The following is a 26,870-nucleotide window of genomic DNA, read 5'->3' as shown; positions in this document are numbered from 1 at the left end:
GGGAAAGAAACAGTGAAATCTCCTCTACTCTTTCCTTTCCCAGGCAGCAGCAAGGAACTGCCATAGCCTGTACTGTGGATTACACAGCAAAATGCTATTTTGGACCCCAAGTATCTACCTGGTTACCTGGAGTGTGGAATGAGATACACAGAGACACTTCTTCTGAAACAAAACAAATTGTAGCTACTCATAAACTAACAAAAAAAACCCAACCCAACCAATGACTGTAATTACCTCTCTACTATGCAACTAAAAAGTATGGACATGGGCAGAAATGCCCACAGAGCTTTGCAAGAGCAAAGACACAGAATTATGGCTTACCAGATCCAAATGCTTGATTGTGACCCTGCCTCAGGGGTACCTTCCTGTAACCTCTATTAACAGCAGGAAGCTCATTTCATAAAAAAGCTTCAGGGTATGCTGTGTATTTTTGAGGTCAGTCCAATGAAAGTATGCAATAAGGATAATACTGCAGCAGTATTAAAGACATGATACATTTCTAGGGTAAATAAAGCTATAGTTTTGGAGAACATGATGTATGGATACCTTCTTGGAGTTTATTTACCCCTTCTTTTGGTGATGTTTGTTCTGTCATTTCCACACAAAAATAGTTCTTTGGGAAAATGTCAACGAGACTCTTCATAGGCATTTTCAGACTATTACATAAGAAGATGGCACAGATATTTCCTTCCCACAGAAATTAAATTGGTGTTCAAGAGGGAAACCAGTATTTCAACCTCCTGAAGTAAAAGATGAAGTTAACTTTACCTACCTACGCAGTCACGAAAGCTGGGTGGTGAGGTACAGCATAAATGTTTTGCTGATGCATTTATGATTCTTAGGGATCTGACAGACATCCTCTGGGTAATCTTGTAGTTTTAAAATGCTACTGCCTCTAGCTTTCCATCCCCCTGCTCTGCCAGAGATTACCACTCCTGTAGCAGAAGCAACAGAAGACAATACACTGTAGTTCCCTCTTCTGTAAGAGAACAAGGAGGGCAGGGCTCAGTGATGTACTGCAGATGCTCCAGTTCTCAGCCTGGTATCTTAGCAAAACGCAAGGGACTTTGAACTGGAGTTTCTGAGGCACAGGCACCTGCTCCCAGCTGCTATCTCCTTTCCAAGCAGAGTAGCCTCTGACAAAAAAACCCCAAACAACCAACCAAAACTGCAAAAACCCACACACAGAGCAAAAAAACCCCCAACCAACCAGTGAAGAGAACTAAGAAATTAACCTCTTAGGCTCTTACAGCTAGATCCAAGTGGGGTATTTCAGAGTGATGATTCTTAGAGTGAAAGATACCATATTAATTAAGACTCCCAAAACATCTTTGAAGGAGATTATTTGGAAAAGTCCTCAGTACTATTAATGTGAGCACTGAATAGGGCTGTTCATGGGTGCTATTATCTGTAGTACATGAACTGAAGCTAACGCTCTTCAGAGGAGAAAGTACAGCCATTAACAATTCAAAGATTTCCTCATAATACCTTTTGCCCACATTGATCTATTTCCTGCTATTAAAAAACAAACAAACAAACAAAACCACAAACAAGGCAAAAATATTTACTAGATTAAATTGCCCTGTGAAGACGGACTTGCAGCCCAAACCAGTCAGGTGTCAAGGGCAACAGTCCCAGGTACCTGAGAATCCCAAAGACGAAAAGATTCTGAGCAAAGGGCTCTTCACAGGGAATTACTGGAGAAAACGATCCTTAATGATCCTGTATCCCAATTTCCCCTAGTTACCACAGCAGCCAACTGCAAGTAAAGCAGGCAGATTTGGTCTGACAAGCATATGAAATTCATGCTTTCAGAGAATGAAATTTTAAGATTTGCACCGTAGTTGGTGTGTGGGAAAGTTAGACTGGTGTGACCTTGGAGAGAAAAGGCTTAGGCTCTCTGTCATGGAAAGTCATATCCCTGAAGCAAAATTTGTGCGTTGCCCTAAACCTGTAATCTTAACTCTCTCAAATGGATTCTGAGGGGATCTGCCAAGTCCTTATCTAATTTCACCTCCGTTCAGCTACCGGTGCAACTGAACTGTCATGGCAGAGGAAACCCGAGCACCTACAGCCATACCACAGGGCACGGGTCTTGCAGTGATGCCTCCCGGATTTGCTTCACAGTAGCACTACCCTGGGCTGCCCACTGCTCTGGGCAGCAAAATGATGCACAAGCAAACACGCACAAGCTGACTCCATTACAGCTCCTCCTAAAAACAGAGGTGAAGCCTGCATTTTCCCTCTACTTGTGGCACAGCTTGAAAACAAAACCAAAAAAAACCCCAACCAAACAAACAAAAACCCAGCACCCCCACCCCAGCCCCAAACACCGCACATTCAAATTCAGTAGGGTATTAAAATGCTCTGTGAAAATGTGTAAGTGTTCTTGGTCAGAATCAATCTTTCTCTAGATTTACATAGACCATCCTCCTCCCTTTTGTCAGTCAAATACGATGCTTTGGCAATCTAACTCCTGGCTATAACTCCTATATACATACACATGAATTGTACATACTCCTCACTTCTCTTTTTTTTTTTTTTTTTTTTTGTTGTTACATTTTGCAGGAAGCCATTCTAGGCACTGGGAACAGACCATCATCTCCTCTTCCAAAAGAACCACCTTACTGCAGGTGCTTCTCCAGTCCAAATGGTTAGGAATCCAATACACAACAATCTTGCAGAAATCAGCTGCCAGATTTATTATTCTACCTGAAAACCCCAAACAAACAAACAAAAAAAAACCCCAAACAAACAAAAAAGTGGAATAAAAAACAAACTTTAAATAAACCTCTTAGGTACATTTTAAAAAGGGTTAATCAGTTCAGTGAGAGACTTTTATATCTTCTGCTGAGAGATCATGTAATGTTGGTCTGATTGCTTGTTTTGTTCAGTGAGTCACTACCGTATACAGATATATATATATATTTCTTCTTAAATATTACACATTTGATGCATTTTTTTCCTCTTTTTTTTTTTTGTTTTTCCTTTTTTTTCCTTTTTTGTCCAACCCCTTTCCCAAATACCCACATCCTGCCACAGGCAAGAGGCGCTCCGTGCTGACATTAAAGAACCAAAACCAATCCAAGGACTTTTCATCAAAGCATGTTTCATTTGAACCTTATTTCAATGGAAACCACATTGTTTAAAACAATCTTACTCAATCTTTTCCCTTTCCTTTTTGCTAATTCTGCAATTTTAGACTTCTGATTCTGGGCTGATCACCGAAAATTTAAGTGCCATTGAGACTTAGGGATGACAGAACTAGGTGACATATTAAGGCATATATACACTCCCTACAATAAAATACGTTGTCTTATGGATTTGAGTAAATTAAGTACCTGCCCAAATGTTTTTTATGCACCTGTGGTTTCTAGTGACCACTATGTCTTTACTTTTGACTAATTGCATATTAAAATATTCATAGCTTAACTAGTGTCTTAACTGACAGAGGATGGAAAATTAACCCACCACCTAGGATTGTCTTTGAAATCCACCCATTACGATGAAAATTATTCGTGTTGTTATATGGTTATGCATCCATTTTCCTCCCGCTTCTCAGGAATATAGGAAAATGAGGTACTCCATATGACACCTATTTAAATTTCACTGGGCAAAAAAAGAAATCCAGATCTTACCCCCTCGCCCTCCCTTCAAACTAGGAAATATTATATTTCAGAAAAGGTGCTCATAAATATTTAAAACTTTTGGGTTTTTGTCAGGGCTTTTTTTTTTTTTGTTTTACATACAGAATAGCATGTGTGGCTTGTGTTCAAGATTACCCCTCTCAAAAAATAAAACAATTTGAAAAAATAACAACAACAAAAAAAAAACCCTCAAAATTTAAATTGTCTTCCGAGCATACCTGATCACATTTACATTTAGTGTCCAAAACAAGTCGATTGGTAACATCAGTGCCAGCACTACAACGTCATACAGCGACTTCATGGTATTCTTTGACAGTTCGTCTAAGTCTCCTTTCCACCGAAAATTACAAAAGGTTCTGCAGAGCTTTCCTTAGCAAGCTGAAGCTTACTAGTCATTTGTGGATGCGCATAAAAGCTGCTTATAGCACAGCTATGGCGTAAGCTATTTTCTAAGCAATAAATGGTTCAAGTCATCTATTTTGTCCTGAAATGCTACCTGTAGTTACAGCATCGCTTATAAATGGTCATAGTAAATTCAGCATCAAAGAGAATATTACAGAAAAAGACAGCAGCAGAAGCATTAGCATTATCTAGTATTTATATATGTTATCAACATAACACAGCAGTAAAAGGTTTAAATGCATATTAATGGGTACCGTGTCTAAAAATTACTAAAGTACCTATTTCGTGTATTGGATATTTTTCTCAAGGAGTGCTTGCTGTGTCTAAACAGCATAATTAGATATGTGACTTAGTACAGTTAATTCCTATTGATTAAATAACTTATTTATGTACCAAAGGAAATGGAAAGATTCAAAATGTTTTCTCCCTCCCGATCATGATCTTGTATTTAATGCTGACATGATCATCAGAAAGCCTACCACATGTAATTACTACCCTCAAATGGATCTTGAAAGGCCTAAGCCGTAGCATGGGCCATATACATATAGCAACATGGCACCAGATACAGCATGCAGCTTGTAGTCTGAAGTCAGGGATTTTGCTGCTTGGTCACTGTACTTATGGCCACTCTGTCATTAAAGAGGACTTTTTTTGAGGCCATACCAAAAAAAAAGAAAAAAAAAAAAAGGAAAAATGCTTGAGATATCTGGTTGTTTTCAGAGGCAAGGTGCAAAGTCTGTCACCGCAAGCTTCTAAATTAAATGCTGTGGTATACGCTTTGCTTCTCTTTTATAACTGCAGAAAGACAGTTAAGAATGGCAAGAAACAAATGCCCTAGGCATGCTGTGCTGATATCATCATCAAGTGGTTATTTTGCACAATGAGAATTAACTGTACTACGGATACCCAGAGAAAATGTACAATGTCTTATGCTGATATGAAACAAAACAGACATGATATAGCTTTTTTGTACTTAAAACCTGTATGTTCCCTTCCCAAACTTAAGTAAAAAGCAAACCCACCCTTTTCCTCCTGTTACACAGAATAACGTTTAGGTTCCAACCCTCCCCTTTCAAATAAAGTGCGCTGTCCATGGCAGACCATAGGAGTAATGCAACAGGAAAAGCCCCTTTTAGTGTACTATTTAAAAAACAAACTGAAGTCGATTCAGCTCTCCTCTGGGTCTTGTGAAAGAGGAGAAGCCTAAGGGAGGGGGAAAACATCCCCTTCACTGTCACTGTTGTTAATAGACATAGCCTTCGTTATAGGGGTGGGTGTTGCAGCAGCCACCGTCCTGCATGTAGACCATGCTCTCATCAAAGTGGGACAGAGGCACAGTGTCCTCCTCATTGATGTGGCGCTCCATGTCAGTCTTCAGTAAGGGGCGCTGGTTGTCTGGAAAAGCCATGGAGAAAAGCGCTTCAGGGTCGCAAACAAACTTGTAGACGTATCTTTCTCCAGCCACCTTAGGACAACAGAAGGGAGAAAAAGGTGCAGCGTAAGGCCTCATGGTTTTGCAACTCCAAGTTCAATAGTCTCGTGAAGAACTCACTTTCGTTATGCAATTAATAACACGGCAGCAGAACTGGTAAGGCAATGACCTAGCAAAGACAACAGGGATCTGCAGAAGCAGACTGTGCAGAACGCTCTTGATTTTGCCACGTGATATCCTGTTGGAAGATGGACTAGGTATTCTACTTCTAAGCATTTGTTTGTGATCGTTTCCTATACTTAACCACAAATGGAACTGTTCTTACTGGAAAATGTAAACAAATTGTCACTACAGTGGCAAAATAAAATTACTAAGTCCAACACTCTGTGTGCAAAGTGGAAAAAAGAATCACATTGCATGATAAGAGATCTGAATTTCACTTTACGCAGATTGATTCATACTTAAGTATAAAAGCACTTAAGTTATAGTGCATGCTGATTGTACAGGGACTGTAAGCAAATACGTAGGCTAATATATACTTAGCAATTGCTCATGCAAAGCTGGGACATTTGGATTTGCTTATGGAGGGACAATTTGTGCAAAGATCCTAAAGTTTTCCCTTATTCAGAAATAGCACTAAATGTCTGTGCTTCATCTTCCTAAAAGCTAAAGAATGATAAAAACAATACAGAATTATTGTCTTATTTTAAAAAAAAAGTCAATATAGCATCTCCTCAAGCACCTTATTTAACGAATTACATTAAAAAAATATGAATCATGTTGCATGCTCACAGTTTATTAAAATTATTTTAAAATAAAGATCGTATCGTCTGCTTCTTGCAACTCCAGCTAGCACAGCATTGGAAGTGAGTGAATGAAGGTGGCCAAAGTGTTGCAAACTTAACTCTATTCTTATGGGTGCAAAATAGCCTGAAGAACCTCCTTAAATTTTCAGCTTATTTATTCTTCAAATAATGCAAAGTTTTGGTAGAGGCTATATCTGCAGTAGATTTTTTTCATCAAATTAATGTCAGCAAGTTTGACAGACTGAAGGCTGCATTCAGAAATTGGGCATTTGCATAACCTGTTATCATTGCTTAACTCAAAAGGGGAAAAAATGTGCATACAAACCTTGCAGTAAAGAAACCTGCTATGAATCTACAACCACCATTAGTTTTTAATATACCCTAACTGGCCAGATAGGGTGATCCCAGGGCAAATCTCAGACATCGCTATGTCAGAAAAATAAGCATCCAAACTAGCTTTTAAAATGTGTGTTAAATACTTTCTCGTAGATAATATAGTAGGAGTTTAAGAGGTAGCAAGCTAGCTGTCAGAAGTACTTTCCATATTAAATGGATGTGTGGTTTGGGCAGCATTTTCAGCCTTATGGTATTCCCATCCCCACCTTTTCAACTTGTTTCACTCTCTTTGCTACTTATTCTTGCCTCTGTGCTGCCTTTGAACTCAGCCGGCACAATTGCCTATGCAGCTGAGCTGCATCCTGCGACAAGGAACTCCTCTGCCTGAAGCACCAACCAGCAAAATCAAGTGTTTCTGCTTCTCCCCAACCAGAGCCAGTCTCCAGTTCACTTTACAAAGACTCACTGCACTGTTATGTGACACACAAAAATGGATAAGGCACTGCGCTACTGAGGTACCATAAGCCAATACTAGTGCACAATGTTGTCCAAGTTGACTCCTGGATAGTGAAAAAGGAAAGCACTACAACGATCCCATAATCAAAGCAAGAGAACTTGTAACAGGCAACTCCAAATCGAGACTTCACAAAACCTACTGGAAAAGTTGCCCAGTAACTTGAGCTGAAAGCATGGTTTCCATTCATGGAATTGGCAAATGACAGGTTTAAACATGTTAGTCATCACAGGTCACAAAACTAATGTGAAAAGACACGGAACAAGTTTTACAGCACAAGGTGTTCATTATGATCTTTGATCACACCTGCCAGTTTTGTAGATGCAGCAGGCAGGTCTCTCCTATTGATTTCTCAGTCAATCTACATCATACTACATAGCAAGATTTAAAAACACACATGTAAATCAGCAAGCCACAGTAGAAGGAGAGGTTGAATACTGTCAGCATGACCATACTGTTATATATAAATTATTGTTAAATATTTCTCATAATTCAGCCTATTATAAAATATTAAATTCACTTAAAAATGGTATTATTACAACACTATTGGTAAAATATTAAAGTATTTGGTATGTTAATAGGTATCATTTTTCTCCCCTATCTTGCACTTACCAAAGTACCCAAGCGCTGGGCAGCTAATTTAGATCTGCAAAACATTATTCATACTGTACTCTACTGTTTGCCTTTCCCAGGTACCAGGAAGCTCTTTTGGATATTTTTGAATGTTACCTCTTTCCCTATAACCATGTTGAGCATTGTGTGAACTAAAACCACAGACATTTTTTACATAGAAAAAAATATCTTGATGCATATACTGGACCTGGTAGGTGAAAAAGCTTACTGTTTGCCTAAATAGATGAAAAACCCACCTAAGCAATGCAGTTACAAGTACTCCTCATAAACTGACTTATGGATTAACATGCAACACTGGCAAAATTTAATACAAAATTAGCTACTCACCTTTTGCATGATTCCCTTTTCATAATAATAGCGAAGTGATCGGCTAAGTTTATCATAGTTCATAGCTGGCCTATTTTTCTGAATCCCCCAGCGACGTGCCACCTGCCACAAAAATGGATTAGCATTGATTTGTTAAATGCATTTAACAAGTAGATCTTATCATCAGATACTTTATTTGGGGATGGAGGAGGGGGAACCCTGCAGGTGCAACGAATAAACACAAGAAAAAAGGTTGCCATGACCTGAATTTCCCATGTACTACTATGATTTTTAATTGGACAAGCAGTCATCCATAAAACTTGAAGCAGACTGACTTATTTGCAAATGTGGTGGAGCGTTGGGGGTTTTGTTTGTTTTTAATAAAGAAAACCAATGAAAAAATAAAGCCATATAAAGACATGATAGACAAAAAATGTTTATCAAGTTCCACCAGAAAACTCTCATGAAAGATGAAAACTTTTCTTTAGTTTGATACTGTGGATAATTGTACTATTCTTGTGTTTTCCTTGCTGTCAGAACACTAAGTTATATTAAACACACACGCATACACACTTAGTTCAAGAATTAACACAGACTGTACTTGGAATGACAGCAATGTTGATATTAGGAGATACAAGTTAAAAGCCAACTCCCAGTCTTAAATATGACTTCAGTAAAGAAAATGAATTATCAGAGGCGGCAGGGTAATCGCTTGGAAGAACTATATGGTAGTATAAAGAATGAGACAAAAATTTCATAGTTGCAGTTGTATAATTTCCCTTAAAAAATAATAATAAAAAGGGAGTTGCAAGCAACTTGTGAAGCTATTCCATAGAGAACAATATGCCTTCTGCTCTGACTTATGATTTCTACTTGCCTTTACGCTTCCTGTTTTATTGCCAAAGGTAGTTCTGGACAAAAAGACCTTTTGTTTAAAGAGCTTAACTGCTTATTCCCCACCTGAAATTATAATCAGCTGTTGGTGACATTTCAATTACTGGCTGTACAAATGACTATCATGTCACCAGAGGGAAAAAAAGTCAGAGCTGATGAACTCTTTAAAGCACGTCTTATAAAAATGTTTGAGAGCTGCATATGCAGACAGCTCTGGAAAAAGGAGAGAGTAGCCAAGCAGCTTCTCTGCAGACTGCTCTGTGAAGCTTTCCCATAGGTGTCTGGAGCCTTTTCATGCAAACCCCAGACGACATGCAGCACTGAGAATTGAAGGAGACTAAATAACAACAGCAAAATCCATGACTTTGATCTCCATCTGGACAACAATTTTGAACATTTCTTTTGAAAGCATTATTTCCTTTCAGTGGTGCAGCTTTTCAGGCTTATGTAAATTATCATGGCTCTGCTAACTTCAGCTATGTTATAGCTGTATTGAAACATACCTCCAATCATGTCAATATATTCCAGCTGTAGATTTGGCCTAGATGCGTAACCTTGATTCACCTATTCATCTTTGTAACACATGCCTACATCACCCTTTGTTTATTCCTACCAAGTTTTCTTCTGCATTAATCAGAGTCCTAAAAGTCCCCAACATAACAGGCTTGCGTAATAAATAAATACACAGCAAAGATAACTACAACAAAATAATGGTTGAGAATATGCTATATTGTGTGGTATTTTGAGATTCCTAAATAAGCAAGCAGGTCCAGAAGTAGTCTTGATAAGCGAGCCTTCCTGTCCCTGAACTGCACAGCATTTGTCAAGTCTTGCTCTGTGGAAGGGATTCAGGCTTCTAGCCTTCCACCCCACCTTCCTGCTGAAGGTTTCTGTCCCTGTGACAAGGCAGCATAAATGGACCTATGCCCAATTCTTAGCCTCCACAATTCACAGTTATCTACTTTCTGAATGAACTATGGTGCTTAAGGACCTGATACATATTCATTTTTGTTGTCACCCTTTCTACAAGGGCATAAACCTCCAGAAAGGGATGGGATGGAAAGGTCATGTCATTGACATCCTAACCTGCCACAGCTGAACCAACAAGCGCTTTGACTTCCCTTCAATTTACACTTGGCAACCAACAGAAGTGTGGAACTTCCCATAGGCTATTCTTATTTTAATCAACAGTTTCTGTCAGATCCATGACATTCATATGAAAACAACTTAGGCACCTTTGTACTCCCTAAGAGCACACAGGAGTGAGGCAAGTTTCAAGTAGTCTGCCTCCTCCAGATCTTGGATGCAGTGCTGCTCAAAAACACAAAGCAACTGCTACAAAGTCAGACAAGCAGATGATCTGGTTAACTTAAATCAGAATATCCAGTTCTTCAGGGAATTACACAATAAGGAAACCTTAGGGTTTTGTTTTGTTACTTTCCCTTCCTTAGCTAATAAAATCTATAAAGTTTTTGCACCATCTGCTGTAAACCATTTTTCAATAAATCTCTTCAGTCTTGAAAAACTTTGGACGTACCTTAAACACAAGACAAAACTAAGAGAGTAAAAAATACTGAGACTGGGGCAGGGGGAAAAATTAGATACCTCATTCACCAAAATCAAACAAAAGCCTTTCCAAAGACTTCACTCTGTTCTGGGCCAGGTCACACAGCTAAGAAGTCCATGTAGCCTGCTAAGGCTGCAGACTTGCCAGCAAAGTTTCGGTATCAAATCAACTAAGACTGTTCCGTGGTCAAATCCTCAGATGCACAATGCCAGGATCTGCCACGGTGACTATCACTAGGGTGGGGGATGCTTGAACAAATGAGAGCCAGCACGTGGGTCCTTGCAGCAACCTGCCCCTCAGCCAGACCATGTCGGGAAGGAAAGGGACATCAGTCCTGTCCCCAACTACTCTATTATTCCCTTAGGGCTGTTGGCAGATGATGTTACTTAAATGTAAGAAAGCTTTCAGATTGCTTATGCCAGCAGATGGATGGCAAACAGCAGAAATAGCTGCTGGAACACAGAAGCAGCCTTACACCCCTGAACCTTTCTACTCAGCTCTAACTCAGAAGGGATCCTGATGGAAAATTTGCAGCGGTCTCCTCTATTACCCAACCCTGTCCAAGGGGTAAAAAAGTAAACCAGAATGATACTGGTTTTTGACAACCCTAATCAAATCATCCACATCAGTATTACAATAAAATTCACGCACACCAGATTTTCCAGTTTCCATGGCTGTTTAGAACACAGGATTATGTAATGTTGCCTAGTCGAAAAAAGTTTATGTAATAAAATGTTCAATTTATTCCTGTTTATCACACAAGTGAACTAAGTCATGCTTCAGCAAATGTTCATGAATACAAGTAATTTTATCTACCCCATGAGTCCTTCATGGTTCAGGAGAGCTGTGCATGTGCATGAGTGTTTGCAAGCCTAGGATCTAAGTGTGCACTAAACAATCTAATGATACAGATAAGCAGGAATACTCTGAAGAAGACTCTAAAAAGAGGGGGGGTTTATATAATTTTGATGGGATTTTACTGCCTAACAATCTTAACCTCCTCCTTTACCATCTGTCAGACTTGGGGTCTTTCACTCTACAGCCTAAAAGTTCCAAGTTCCCCTCATCTTCACACTGAAGAATATTTGGTGTTGAAAGACTATTCAGGGACAAGTTTTCAAAGGATTTTGGAACACAGCTCTATCCATGAAGTGGTTCTGAAAAATCCGGGCCCCACAATTAATGCTGAGTATTTTGTAACTCTAGTACTTGCAATATTTTCATTATTTTGTGGGACTAGGAATCAAGTCTACGCTTAACCACACCTCTGTCCTAACTGAAGCACTTCCCTTGCCAGTCCTTTCTGTCATCTTTCTAAAGTGCTACTGAAGCAAAATATTGAAGGAAAACAAGGCCTAAGTCCAAAGGACCACTATTAAATTTGCAGGACAGGGCAGTGGATGTCAGGGCATGCTGTCTGTCTAACCCACCTCCTCCGGCTCAATCAGTTTGAATTCCATGCCTCGGCCAGTCCACGCTATGAAGTGAGAGTTTGATGGGTCATCAAGAAGAGCTACCAAGAACTGCCACAGCTGAAGCGAGCCTCGCCGTTGATATGTGGGTCCCTCACGGTACATGCCTGGCTCCTGTTTGACATCACCTGCACAGAATAGCAACAACGTTAGATGAGCAATGAGCAAAAAGCATCATCACTCAGTTTGTCAGATAAACCGGCAAAGCAATCATTATGGTTAATACAACAGAGGGAAAGAATTCTTACTACCTAGCCACCCACAAATGCAACATTCCCCTGTCTGCCGTTAACAGTAAACACTCTTACAATAACATATTAATATACTAAAAAGTACCTAAATTCAGTCATGATTTATGGAAGTCTCCCTAAGTCTATCCCCATTTACTTCTGATACATGCAAATCTCGCTTGCAAACCATTTTGCAATATCCTCTATCTGAAAGAGCATGAACTATTTTTGTAAGCAACTCTGATGTCTGAAGTACTGCGTTTGTGTACTATACTTGCACAAGCCCCAGTTTTGGAAATGTAATGTATGCTTCATAAAGCTGCAAAACCCTATTGAGTGAAACTTCTTTTGCATGCAAATGCCTCTAAGGAAAATTTGACAAAGTATTTGACTTGGACTTAAACATCATGTGCTTTATGTATAGGTATGCAAATCCTGCAGATATGCAAGTTCCTCTGTGGCATACTGGACTTGCATATAAGCACATATTACTTTTACTCATATCTACATATTAGATTAGTATTCCCCCTGAAAAGCAGTAAGTTAATTTTTCTAAAATTTCAAGTTCGGAGGAAGATTTTAAAAAACAACAATAATAATATTCTCCTAGCTGTTCCACAAACTGCCAGTGAAAAATCATATTCATACTAAACAACTCATGCAAACAACAACAGCTGAAAGGTCTGATGCTGAAGCAGAGCGTATTTTTTTCTGCACACAATGACAGCAATCCTTGATATGCTGGTAAAACTCCTCATTTCAACTACCAGAACAGCAATATCCTTCAATAAGCAGTGTGACCTTGTCCTGGTTTCAGCTGGGATAGAGTTAATTTTCTTCTTAGTAGCTGGTACAGTGCTGTGTTTTGGATTTAGTGTGAGAATAATGTTGATAATATGCTGATGTTTTAGTTGTTGCTAAGTAGCACTTACCCTAAGTCAAGGATTTTTCAGTTTCCCATGCTCTGCCAGCAAGCAGGTGTGCAAGAAGCTGGGAGGGAGCAGAGCCAGGACAGCTGACCCGAACTACCCAAAGGGGTATTCCATACCATGGAACGTCATGCCCAGTATATAAACGGGAGGGAGTTAGCCAGGAAGCACAGATCGCTGCTCGGGTATCATACAGCGAGTCGTAAGCAATTGCATTGTGCATCACTTGTCTTGGGTGTTATTTCTTTTTTTTTTTGTTATATTCCTTTCCATTACAATTATTATTATATTATTATTATAATTCTTAGTTAGTACTGTATTTTATTTTACTTATTAAACTGTTCTTATCTCAACCCATGAGTTTTACTTTTTTTTCCTCCTCCCCACTCCACTGGGAGCGGGGAGGGGGAAGCGGCTGCGTGGTGCTTAGTTGCTGGCTGGGGTTAAACCACGACAGACCTGTTTAATACGGAAAGCCAGGACTTTACCTTCAACCACAACATTAGGATGCTCTGATGGCCATTACAGAACAGCTCTGTGTAGTGAAAGTAAGAATAATAACATTGAAAATGGAGCACTTCCTTTTGTAATCAGGAAAAAAAATTGAGTCAATAGCTGTGGAAAACAAATAAATCAACACAAGGCTTTTTGGTTTATGTGAGGTTCAAGTTCCAGTCCTGAAAGGCCTTCTTTTTCAAGGACAGGATTTTTCTTTTAATGATAGCTGAGCAATGTGCAAATAGCAAGTGCAGTATTACAGAGGATCAGATTCTTCGCCTGTGCCAAACTTTGATTTCAAACGAAGCAGCTGAGAATCTACTTCTGAAACACCAAGACCAGTCCTGGGCTTATTCCACTTTTGCTTTACTGGCCAAAACATGATGACACATCTGCTATTTTTTCCTCAAAAGTCATCATGCTACAAGTATAAACACACCTATTTGTATCACAACATCAATCTTCTAGAGTACAAGGTGTTCTCTCAATGGACAGTCATAGAAGCTAGCAGCAGACTGCTTGCTTTGCAAGCACAAATATTTCCAAACATTTATTTCTTTTACTTTGTTTGTATTTCTTTTCCATTTTCATTCCCCTCCCTGTACAAAACCCAAACAAACAAAAAGGATTTTCAAGAAAGACATAGACAAACGCTACTCCTGAAGAGTTTTAACTTCTTGTAGTAGAGGGACTGATGCTATTCCCATAAATGTAAATATGAATTTGCCACTGCTACTGAAAACAGATCAGCTCCACAATCATTTCTGGGGAAGCAAAACACCTGACACAATGTGCTTTTAAAAGCCAAAAAAAAAAAAAAGCATACATTCCAAAGCCAGGGTATAAAGTAGACTTTCAATAAATCACCCTTTCAGTGAACGTGTCAATCCAGTGACAAGGCAATACTGGATCGAGCAATCTTCAGTTAGGTCTAATATTATTTAAAATCCTCTATTTATTTCTTGCTATTCCTTATCAACTCCGAAATGCATGCGATACCTTCGTTTGAGGAATGTGTAATTCTTTGGGTTACTTTCATTTTAGAGTCTCCCATTCTTCAGCAAACAAAAAATGCTGCTAGACACGCAATAGTTTTGTAATCCATGTAAGTGATTCTCAGGCGAAAACAAACAAAATAAAGCAGGAGAAAAACCCCAAGAGTTCTCTAGCTCTACTTTTAGCTATGGTCACAGAGCTGTTCACAAGTTTATCAGAAAGTATCTAATCTTTCCTGCTAAAATAAATAAAGCTGGACATACATACACTAACACAAAGAAGCCACTCTAGCAAATTTAAGCAATTGGTCTCCAAATTACTTCCCAAAGTTGCAGACTAACAGAGTCACCAGCAAGAAATACTGAGTCCATCTACTTTGTCTATAATGAAATAAATCTGAAATCAACTGAGTTACACCAGGAAACTGATTTTACATCAGAGTAACTGAGGATAATTTGGGCCATTTATTTTAATTGACCTCAGAATCCCTCTTGAAAAAAAATCTGTTGTAATGCATAGTGTTGTGAAAAGACCATTGATTTGTTATCAATCCCATTGAAAAATAAACCACTAGTACAATGTTTAACCTAGTGCAAATACATTGACACAAACACAAAAATGCCCTATACGCTCACTCCCCACTATTCATCACTTCACAGACAGCGAGACAAGAGGCTTAATCCTCAGTAAAACCAAAGCTGCTGCTTTCTCCGCCATTTTGTTAATTATAAGAACAGTTTTCATTAAATCTCAAACAACAAGTGGTATGTGATCATCAGTGCAATGGAAATCCTCCTATTACTTCTCAACAGTACAGGAACTGAGCTCCTCTGCTGCAACTCTGGATACAGCATCTTTCGCTGGCAAAAGTCGACCGACATCCTATTGAAGAGGAGACTTTGGTTTCAAGAGACAAAGGTCAGCTTTGGTTGGGCGCACCGCAAATGGTGTGTTAAGGAATCCTAAATTGGAACGTTACTGAGCTTTTTTGATCAGCAACAGAGAAGAGTCCCTCATCTCTTCCTTTTTTATCTCCCCACACAAAAAAAAGAAAGAGAGATGTGTCATACATACCGTCAAACTTCTCTGGAACAACGCAAGTGTCATCATAAAACTGCCTAGGTCCCTTTTCATACATACAGCCTGTAAGTTAAAAAGAGAGAGGTGTTTATATGAAAGATGCGTGGAGAAAGAAGAGATCATAGGCTTCATGCCAGAGGGAACACTAAGTCATAGAGGAATCAGATTAATATCCCACATCCTTTACATACCGCCCAATTGCAACATTTTGGCCTCAGTACAGGGGTGTTTAATTAATGTGTGCATTCCCAAAAGACTGTTAAATCTCCACCTGCAAAAATGAAAAAGCACCCATTTTTCTCTATGATTTATTCCAAAATGTTTGTCTCATTTCCTGTTTGAACTAGCATGGCTTTGACTTTTAACCATTAGTTCCTGCGGGTCTTCTCCCTGCGAGACTAAAAAAGTCCTGCTTGGTATTTCCTCCTCACAGTCACAGAAGTCACCCCCCTTGATGTTTCTTCCAATTAAGATCATCCTGTAAAATTTAATTTTTGTCATTAAAAGACACTCTCTGCAACCCTGCGTTCTTTCTAGCACTCTCTTCTGTACACACTCCTACTTTTCAGTATTATTTTAATGTTTTGCTTAACCAGAACTGTATTGCATACCAGCATCAGCCTCACCAGTGCTACTTAGTGAGACAAAACATCTCCTCCTCCCCTGCCTCCCTATGACCCTCCTTTTGACTGTGCAAATATTACAGAAGGCCTTTTTGCCATACGGTTGCAATGTTTGGTTGGGCTCATTTCCCACTGTGAAGCCTAGGAGGAGGAGGCCCATCTCAAAATCATTTTTTCCAATGTACCGTTTCCTGGTTCCATAGGCCTGGTCTACATTCAGCATATTAAAAAACCATTTTGTTTAATGTGCCCAGATTACCAAACAATTCAAATCGCTTTTTGTGACTGCCCTGTCCTGCCCGTTATTTACCACTCTGCCTATCTTTGTGCCATAAAGTTATCTATTAACTTTGTCCCGTATCTTTACTGAAAATGTTGAATAGCAACACTCCTGATATCAATTCCTACAGAACTATAATAGAAACAATCCTTTCAGAGATGATTGCCCAGTGACAGCCACTTTTAGATCTGTCAGTTGGCCAGGTCTTAATGTATTTAATGTGTACTTTATTGATACTGCTTTGCGCTAACTTCTTAATCAGAATGTAATGCAGTGGCACATTGAATGCCATAAAAAGTCTAACTATACGATAGAAGTATCTTTATCAATCAAACTTTTAACCTCAGCAAAGAATAGAATCAGATTTGACATGACCTTTATTCCATAAAATCATGTTGACTGATTTCCAAATACAGAAAACAAATATTTATTGACCATCACTGCTTTTTCTACGTCATTCATAACAATTTTACCACCTCCAAGTACTTATGAGCGCATAACATGGCTAAGATCGTTTTTCCCCTATCCGTGCTGTGATTAAAACTCAAATCTGTTGACCTTAGCCCTGCAGTTTGTGGATTTTTCCCTGATGTCTTTCACCTCCCTTATCAAGCTTCTATACTTCATATGATTTCATATACCAAGACTGTTACAAATGTCCATCTCCTGTTTCACCCTCCTTGTTAAACACTACCTTTTATTCCTATTTTCTGCCTTTATTCCACCCCAGAAGCAGTTGGGCTTTTAGCCAGATTTGTTATCTTTCCAGTGGTGTCTTTTCACTAGTAAATGAAGTCTTACTAGAGGACTTTGATTCATACATCTGTCTCAAATCTCATCAATCTCAAAATCAATTTCCCTCACGTTTGTGAAATTTACCCCTTGGAAGAAAAACAAATAAACCCTGAACAAACAAAAAATCATATATTGACAAGAAAGACACACCAAAGAAGGAGAAAGGAGGGTACAACCTCTCTTTCAGTGGTCATTACTTCTTAGTTCTGTTGGCCCTCTTATTTGTAATACATATAAAGTGCTTTTACTCAGAATTATTAATTTTGAGAATGATCTAAGCTCTGCCCTACTGAAGTCTGAGTATTGAGTTTTGGTATGTATCACAAGGCTGTACAATTTGGGCCTAAGCAGCACCAAAACATTGCAAAAGTCATAACAAAAGGAAAAGCCAAAAACCTTCACTGAATTTAAAGTATAAAATGGATTACTTAACAGTTAAGTAAGCCTGTCACACCAATAGCCTGGAAAACATCTCTTGAGCAGAATGGGTGAAATGAACAAATTTTTAAGCGTCTCTTCCTTTCAACTGCTAGAGGCTTTGAAAAGCAGAATGAGTAAATTCATAATAAAATAGCTTCTATCCGGATCAACCTGTGGCACTAAAAGAAGCTACAAAAAGATCAGTGCATCAGAAACTTGAGACTGGGAAGGGAAAGAAAGATGATGCGAGCCTTCCCAGCAGCAGAATTAAACCACTGAACCCCAAATCCCTCCAGGTTTTTTAATTTTTTACATTTCTCTCATACAAAAGTGATACATAATAGAAAACTTAACTTCTGTTCTGTTTGGGTGAGCCAGGAAGCCTTCTTGCCTCATGTAAATGGAATGGCAGCTAGGCACTTCTGAAAGGAGAAGACGACAATGCTAGTCAAAAGACTGTCTGGAATTAAAAGTGTGCAGGTTATCAATGAGACAGGCTGTAGGCAGAAGAGCAACAAAAAGGATGCAAGTTACAGCGAGGGGGAACCTGTCAACACACGGTCAGCATTTCAGAGCAGCACACGCAAGGCATGGTGGAGGAGAAAAATCATAATATGAGGATCATAGATCCCATCTAACATAGGCACTTGAACTCAAACCCTTATTGTAATCAACTTTGCTAAAAGCTGACTCCCATGACAATTACACTTTCGACCATTCACAGACCAAAAAATCCACACAAGACAGTACGAATATTTTAAACCCTGTGCTTATATATCTATCTTTATAACTAATTTGACCTAACATTTTTAATCAATTACACAGAAAAGCCTGCCAATCACACTGGAGACTTATAAACTCTACATTAATACAAGGAATGTCAGTGAATTTAGAGTAGGATATTGCTTTTTAGACTCCGGTTAAGGATTTGAAGGGTTAATGAAATTTTCTGCAATTGCTAAGCATTTAATCTAGAAATTAGGATGCATCAATTTCACCCTCCACCTGTACATCCTTAAACAAAGACACCCCCCCCCCAAAAAATTACCACGCACATTCTAAGTAATACAGACATTTATTTGCCATTCCCCACTTCTACTCAAATCTGCAAGCAGAATGAGAAAAAACAAACAGAACTAATGAAAATGGTGTTCTTTAAATGTCTTTTTATTTTTCCCTCGTGTCTTGCACTGTCCCCAAGTAGCCACATCCTGTGCACAGGGACTTGCAAACAGAAATACACCATAAATGTTTGCCCTTCTAGACCATGTTTAACCCACTTCTTGGATATCAAAAGTCTTGCTTAACAAAGTCTATTTGATCTTGTGATAAACTCCTACCCTAAGCTATGCAATCTGTTACCAGTAACTTGTAACTCTAAGAGATGCAGAGGTCAAAAGAGCAGACATTATTTTTCCAACACTGCCTACAGACTCTTTCAGACTGTGATTCCAGATTTCACTGTTCACTGACTAGTGATGAGTATCAAAGATTTGGCAGGATAAGAAAATGAGGTTTTACACTGACTTCACAAAACAAGTGAAACATAGGGCAGTAATAATAAGTTTCCTCTAACAGTCCACGGTCTCTCTTGCACATCTGTGCTGAACTCTTCGTTACCTCCTCTCTCAATGAAACCCTCAGCGCCTGCCTGCTCAGGCCTCGAGAATCTCTAACGTCTCAGGCAGCTATTCTGAGCAACCACAGGAATCAGTGATTCAGTGATCACCCGAGTCAAGTATAGCTCTGTAGACTAGAAGTCAAGGCTACAAGTAGTTGTTCACCTGCAAGGAATCACTCATGTTACCAAGTAGACTGAATTCTAAGGAGAATGGAAAAATCTACGTAAAAAAAGAGGAAGTTGTAGAACTGAAACAGATGCTATTTTCTATTTTAGGTAAAAATTCACTAGTATTGGCAGCAAAACCCTTTTTGACTCATGAACTCCACTCTTGCAAAGTGATACAGCAGAGTATACGGAATAAAGAATTACGCATGCATCCAAGAAGCTGTGTTCTTAGCCAATTTGGGGTTTCATCTCCCATGCTCCTAAGTCAATTATAATTAACATCTGGAGTCTTTTTAAGGCAAGCATTGTTTGTACCAACATTACTTAATCTTCTGGTTAGCTTGTGCTTAAACAGTCCACAGAGGACCGAAAAATACAGCAAGGAAGAGTTTATTTCTCGTAAAGTAACTAGAGTCTTGTTATCCTAAAGTGCTATCAGTTAATTTATGACTATCAGAGTGGGTCAGACTCTAATCAAATTGTAGAAACATTTCCAAAGTGATTATTCAATCAAATGACTAACATGGTTAATTAGGAGCCATAAACATTGCTCTGAAGTTCATCAAAGTAATGACTTGCCCAGAAAAATTACTGCTAATTAAATTGCCTGCTGCTTTCATTTCTACCTTATCTAATAAAAAGTCCAACCAATGAAATTTAGCTTTGCAGTTTTAAATTGTACTAAATGCTTGACTAAGACCCAGAAGTATTTTTACAAGCTAAGCGGAGCTACTTCAAAAGAAAACATTTTAGTGCAGAAATTACAGAGCAATTATATGTTTTCTTCTCCTTAAAGCATTGTTTCAAGACAACAAATAAGACAGAAGTAGGCATAAAATACTTCCAGGGCAGGACCCAAGTGTTTGAAGTGACTGATTCTATCACCTTTCAGCAATTTTCAGTCTTTGAAGAAAAATGTGCCTGGATTTAGGACACACCACAAGCTTATTTCAGACTTTTAATGAAGTAATTCACATTGTACAGTTACATCATCTCAAGAACAGCAGAGTCCCATTAAAAAAAAGGCGAAACTAACTACAAATATGGAGACACAAAAAAATTAATTTATCTTTTATTATGAATTTGGAATACTTAGAGGTCATTCTTCATTACTCCTCTTGCTAACAGCAACATAGCAGTCATCTTAAAACAATGAATATGGCCTTACATCATGTTGATTTGAAACCATTTTTGTAGGTGTTGTTTTAAAATTACGTGTAATCTAGACACTGCAGAAATGCCTTCTCATCTGGGACTCTCACAGAGAAAAATACTGGAAATAAGCTCCACTGTGCCTCAATCAAAACACATCAAAGCAGAAAAAAACTAAACAGACTTCCTCAGGACAAGAAAAATCTGCTACTGAATTTAGCAGGCACAGGTTCTAGGTTTCATTATCAAGTAAGACACTTGAGTGGTCCCTTGGTAATGAAGTATTTCATATTAATTATCATATCAGAATTTAAAGGTTTAGGTTGTCTCAGCCCTGTATAACTCAAAGTGGGTAAGGAATCCTTAAACTCTCTTTTCCGATTGTTTTTCAGAGATAAGGAACAGGTTTCAGACCCATAATCACACCCTGTGCAGAAACAAACAGAATTTCAGCCCACGTCCCTAGCCATGTGAGACACAGGGAAGATGAAGCTTCTGCAGGCAACGGGATGAAGTGACTGTCTTCTGCTGAATGAAGCAGAGCAAAGTAGGAACTGGAAACCTCAACCAGGATTTATTGTTCAGCCGTTCCTGTTTCTGACCTTACGTGGCCTTCCTAACTAAAGGACATGTTGTTATGTTACATTCTGAATTACTCTAACTCTGAATTACTTTTTAGGTCACTTTATCAACATCACCTGAAGATTTGGAGGCCCAGGGCACGACCCATGTGCATGTGACAAAGCACAGTGTGATACAGAGGCATTGCATTACATACTTACACGTAGAGAGAGATGGGGAGGCCGAGGCTTACAAGGAGTGTACAATCTGAAACAGGGTGGGTGAAGAAGTTGAGCTACCTGCCTGGCCTTGGTCTTCACTTGGCAGCTCAGGTGAACAGTACGGCGTACTGGTGAGCGCCTGCCTTATGCGGCAAGCCTGCTAACAAGTCACTCAAATTCATCAAATACCTCAATGCATATGTGAAACTTGCCTACTTCCCTACAGGTATAAAACAAAGTCATGACACTAGAACTGGAACCTTCTTACTGTTTGCCCGCCTACTTCTCCGATTTATACTTTATTACCAACTAAGTCATACTAAGAACAGTTCCCAAAAGGAACTGTTCCCCAAAACTTTGGAGGGACTCCACTGGCAGCGGATACAGCCAGTCCTGTAATTTAACTTACACCATATCCTCCTCAATTGTCCTTTTGGTCTGAAAAGTAATTACATGGGTTTTGGCTCCTATTTCAGCAATACAGAATTGGTATATCTATACAAACAGACTGTGTGATTTGTCTTCTCATAGGCAAGAAACACAGCACATGCAGATTTTTTCCCTTTGTGCTACCGGGCACAGAAGGGCATGCACAAGCCCCTCAGGTAGCTGGGACGAACCTAGCTCCCAGGCGCCACTCACTCGTGTCAGCCTGACCCTGTGCTACACACACTGTGAGCATGTCAGTCCTCCTTCGGTGCCTTGCAGAGCTTCACCAAGTGCTTACTTGAGCAATACAAGCATTTCTCTGGTACATGGAGAGGTGGTTGGTGCAGTGGGAGAGATTTTTACCAAGTGCAGAGACAAAGGTAGCCTTTTTAAAATAAAATGCTCAAGCTAGAACACATCATACTTTTGGCCTCAAACTTAAAACATCACAATCACGCTGCAAGTAACTTTTCTGTTCGTGGATTTCCAAGAGCACTGACAAACTGTTTACAAAGGAGCGCTTCATCCACCACTGAAACGCATTTAGCCTCCTGGTGGAAAGCAGCTGTTTACCACAACCGAGAAGCTCCGACCAGCTCAAGGGTGAAGAGCAATACTGAAACCACTGGAAAAAGGACAGGGCTTTTTAGGTAAGAAAGGCAATTCTTCAAACTAGATTGCAACAAGTGGCTAAGATGGCACCAGGCATCACTAAGAAAAATGCATGATCTGTGTTTTGCAGGGAGAAGTAGCAAATGATTCTTTTTAATCATGAAACCTATGATTTTGTAAGCCTGCAGAACACATTTAGATTAAAACTCGTATGTCTCTCCAAAAAGAGACATTCAGATAGAAATACTAGAACTAATGACAATCTCCCTATACAGGAATTGCTTGAGCATATTTCACAACTCAAATGCTGGTGTATCAGGTTTTAGTTCAAACACCTTTAAAAGCACTATTCTCTCAGAAGCTATGTAATTACAACAGAGTCCCACAAATTGGTAAAATCCTGGCAATACAAAAGTCAGCACTGTTTTTTCAGTAGCAAGTTCAGCACGAAAAAAGTAGGTGCACTGAAGTTATATGGGTGAAAATAGAGTCACTATCTTCTCTAAAAATTAACCTAAAAATTAAGCATTCTTTTCCCAAATCATTATGCAGTTTAAAAACGTTCAGAATGGAAGGTTTTGTTCATCATTTTGTCTGTCACTAGCCTTCGTACCAGCAATTAGGAAAAAAAAAGTAAATCTACAATATGTGCACTCATAGATACACATACATTCCCTTCTAAAAAATAGCTAATTAAAATTTGTTAAGTCTAATTTCTTGCATCTCACTTGACAAAAACCTACCGGAGAACTAGATTTGGCCCCACCAGCTCATGTCTAAGTGGAATTATTACACACATACAGAAAAAAAACCTTAAGCAAACAGCTTCCTTTCCACAACTTTGGTTTTTAGATCTATGACAACATCTAATGCATTTTCTGAGACCAGATGTCAACAGCCTGTCTAGGCGATGTGTAACTTTTTATACAGCAGAACAGGAAAACAAAGGCTCATACATTCAGCTCTGAATTGAAATTCCACATGGAGCTGATCTTTTGAGCATACTTTAAAATCATGTATTTGCTTTTATTAACCTCAGTAACTGTAAAATGTATTTTAAACATCGCTTCCCTTTGAATTCAACAAAAGACAGCAGTATTTTCTCTCTCCCTCGCTCCTTTTGTCGGTAATCTCAATGCAAAAATGTCTGTGTTGCTTTTTCTCCCCCGCCCCATCCCCTGCCTGTAAAATCGAAGTTGGACAAACACTGCACGGCTGAAGTGACATATTTGAATGGAATTCAGACCAACCAGTTCCTGTTTATGTTTCTGATTTGAGAATGTAGCCTTCTCATTCACTATACATTAGAAACACACCAAGGCCATAAATGGTGTCAGGTTACAGGCAGGCAGGGCCAAGGAGCATTAATCATTACTTTAAGGCAACTGGCAAAAGCAGCAGCTGAAGGAACACTACACCCTTCAGCTCCGCATAAATGGACATTCCAGGGTTTGGCGTGTGTGGGTTGTTTTTTTTTTTTTTTTCCCCCTTCAGCATCCATTTTATGAATGAAACTTCAGGCTGCACAGAGTCCATTCATATAAAAGCTATGCTCACAGGGCTCAGTCTCTCGGGATCAATCGGTCTTGGGTAAGGCTGATGTGATTGGTTTAAGGCAGGCTTCAGCCTTCCATTACTGATTTAAAATGCAGCCTGTGTCCATTTGACCTGCGTTAATGCACAAAGAGTAAATCCAGACTGCGCTCTCAATCCTCAAATCAAATCATTAGCCAGTGCCACTTACTGTAACTGTAGATTTAGAGGATATTTATCCATTTCTTTGAAAAACAGGGACTGCAGGACAATTTTTCAGATCGTATTGTCTGCTTTGAAAGGAAAAATAGATGCATGGTCTCCTGCCTATATGCTTACATTAGCTTGGTATTCAGGTTTTCCTCTGTTCATGAAAATAATATTACAAAATGAATTCTGTTCTAACTACAGATTTCTTTCAGACAGAATTAGTGAATAGAGGAAATCAGCTAGATGGGAAGCAAGAGAAAATTTAAAATTCTGCCTTTCATAGCAATCTTCTGAAGTCCAGGTTTCCCAAGTTTCCCCCTCAGATGCTCTTATTTTCTACTGTCATACCAACCAACAGCAGATTTGTGTTTATGTGTTTTAAGAGCAAGTACAAAGTGCAGTGCAGCTTAACTACTGAACAAAATCCATGCTCATTCACTGAAGCAACACAGCAAAGACAAGCTCCTGAAACAAGAGGGTGAAATATTTCAAACCAAAGAAGTGAGACTCAGGAAAACTGCAAAACCAAAACTGAGGAGAGGGGACTTCTTAAACCTACTGAACTCAAGAGCAAACCCCTATCCCTTCTCCCCTCCTGCCTTTATGCCAGCTGGATTTTCATTGAGAACAATTGTACTGCTGTGTAAAAGAATTTCTTTAAGGCCCTAAGGAGATGCAGTTTTGAGATGCGTGTACTGAAGCACCATATCCAGGAAAAGGATGGAGTCAGTTCTGTTTCACAGAGCATTTTATAAAACTATGTTTGAAAAGACTGCAAATATTTGCAGCCTGACCAAAGGAAAAAAAAAAAAAAGGGGGAAAGAAAAAGAAAACCTAGAGAGAATTTGAGGAAAAGATTAAGCAGCTGGAGGATTTATGAAGCAAGATCTCGACGAGTCACACAGACAGACTAAGAGTATACATGCAAACTGTCTACAGAGATTTAGAGGTGGTATGTTAATACCAACGAAACGTTTAGGATGAGCCAAAGAGGTGTAGCTATGAGCAAGGGAATGGAACTGATCAAAGGGAAAATTTAGGCTTATGATCAAGAAATATTTCTTAACTGTGAAGTCTATTAGTCTGTGAAATAATCTTCCAGGGGAATAATTGCAGTAATAATACTTAGCACTCATATAATGCTTTATGTTTCCAAAGCACTGTACAAAAATTAGCCAATATAATTAAAGACAGTAGTAGAAGCACCATGAGTTGTGTCATTTTAAATGCTGCACTGGTCAATGCACTAGAGAATATCCTGGAAAAAGCAAACCTGCACTGACTCTGACTGACAGCTAAGATTTCCTTTTTTCCTTCCTACTAGCATCTCCAAATGTCTAAACTTTACCTCCAAGAAGTACAATAGAATATCCAAGTGCTGTTTAAAAAAAGAAAAAAAAAGGCAATCTGCAAAAAAATATACTTTCAAGAAATAAGTTTAATTTTTTTTTCCCTTGAAATTTTAATTCAACACATTCTCTTACGCTGTTCTGCAAACTCCCAAATTTAAGGACATGTCAGCTGATCTCTAGGGAAGAATGTGCTACTAGGGATCTTTTCCACATTAACTCGCATTGATTTGCTTTTCAAAAAACACCACATCAGGTATTTGAAAGGACTCTTGCTTTTTATTCTGTTCCCAGTCATTAGGCAAATACACATTTATAACATGGATGGTAGAATGCTAACAACATCCTATACCTATAAGAGCAAACTCAGGAGGTTTGTGCCATAATTACAACTTCCTGCACAACCTTGATACAACTCCTTTGTTGCAAATGAATTATGATACAGCCTTTTGCCTCGGCAGTCTTGTCTCTTGAGTGCACAGGTCAAAACTGTTTGGGGGAGGGAGAGCCATGCTGTAAACAGCTTTGCAGGTGGAGCCCCTGCTTCATTTGTTACAGAGGCTGGAAGTTGTGTACTTAATGAGGCAGAACATTTCAAGAAAGGAAAAGATGACCTCAAGATTAATACAGCTGAATGGTCAATTTTAGGCCCCAACAAAGACCATTCCAGCCCCAAAGAAGTTTTCCAAAGTAGTCACGTCGCTTCTGCCTGATTTTTCACATTATGTATTTCTTATTTTTGCAGTGCCTACACAGGGACCCTAATCTGATGTTCCCATACACTTCCTCGCCTAGAAACACAAAGAAAGTCCCTAGGAGCTAAGCTTTGAACATATGTAATACATAATGTTCTTTAAAAATTATCCAGTCCTAACTGGGTACCCAAAATAAACGGGTATATATATCTGATGTGTGTCTCTGCCTCCACTCATCTCTCTTAACAGAGGGGCAGTTCCCCATCCATTCTCACATGCCAACACAGGTATTTATTGCTTGTGAGGCCTCAGGAATTAAAGCGATGAGCAACTCAGAAGGCAAGACATGGAGGCTAATAATTCTGTCTGGATAGTTCATTCTTTACGTGATGTGACTAGTATCTTGGAAGAAAACTTTGGAAGTGACAGGGAGAGAATTCAAATTTTCTAAAGTCCATT

The 26,870-nt window shown here is 39.0% G+C and overlaps 1 protein-coding gene across 5 annotated transcripts in view; it reads right to left on the bottom strand.

Moving 5' to 3' along the window:
* Window positions 1-2,678: 2,678 nt before the first annotated feature.
* ETV1 (ETS variant transcription factor 1) overlaps window positions 2,679-26,870 on the bottom strand; it is a 67,683-nt gene continuing 43,491 nt past the window's right edge. For 4 of the 5 annotated variants that reach the window (XM_050892051.1, XM_050892052.1, XM_050892054.1 and 1 more), the window contains 6 exons: window positions 18,215-18,282; window position 17,549; window positions 15,737-15,805; window positions 11,968-12,137; window positions 8,098-8,199; window positions 2,679-5,514 (listed from right to left, as the gene is read on the bottom strand). In XM_050892051.1, the coding sequence (XP_050748008.1) occupies window positions 5,293-5,514; window positions 8,098-8,199; window positions 11,968-12,137; window positions 15,737-15,805; window position 17,549; window positions 18,215-18,282 (632 nt within the window). In that variant the 3' untranslated portion in view covers window positions 2,679-5,292. Of the gene's footprint in view, window positions 5,515-8,097; window positions 8,200-11,967; window positions 12,138-14,447; window positions 14,461-15,704; window positions 15,806-17,548; window positions 17,550-18,214; window positions 18,283-26,870 lie in introns of those variants that run through there. The other variant, XM_050892055.1, reaches the window with a different exon arrangement.

The sequence above is a fragment of the Gymnogyps californianus genome, chromosome 2 (genome assembly GCF_018139145.2).
Source record: "Gymnogyps californianus isolate 813 chromosome 2, ASM1813914v2, whole genome shotgun sequence".
Taxonomy (NCBI): domain Eukaryota; kingdom Metazoa; phylum Chordata; class Aves; order Accipitriformes; family Cathartidae; genus Gymnogyps; species Gymnogyps californianus.
The sequence above is the reverse complement of the archived record's forward strand: the minus strand, read 5'-3'. Positions and strand labels throughout refer to the sequence as shown.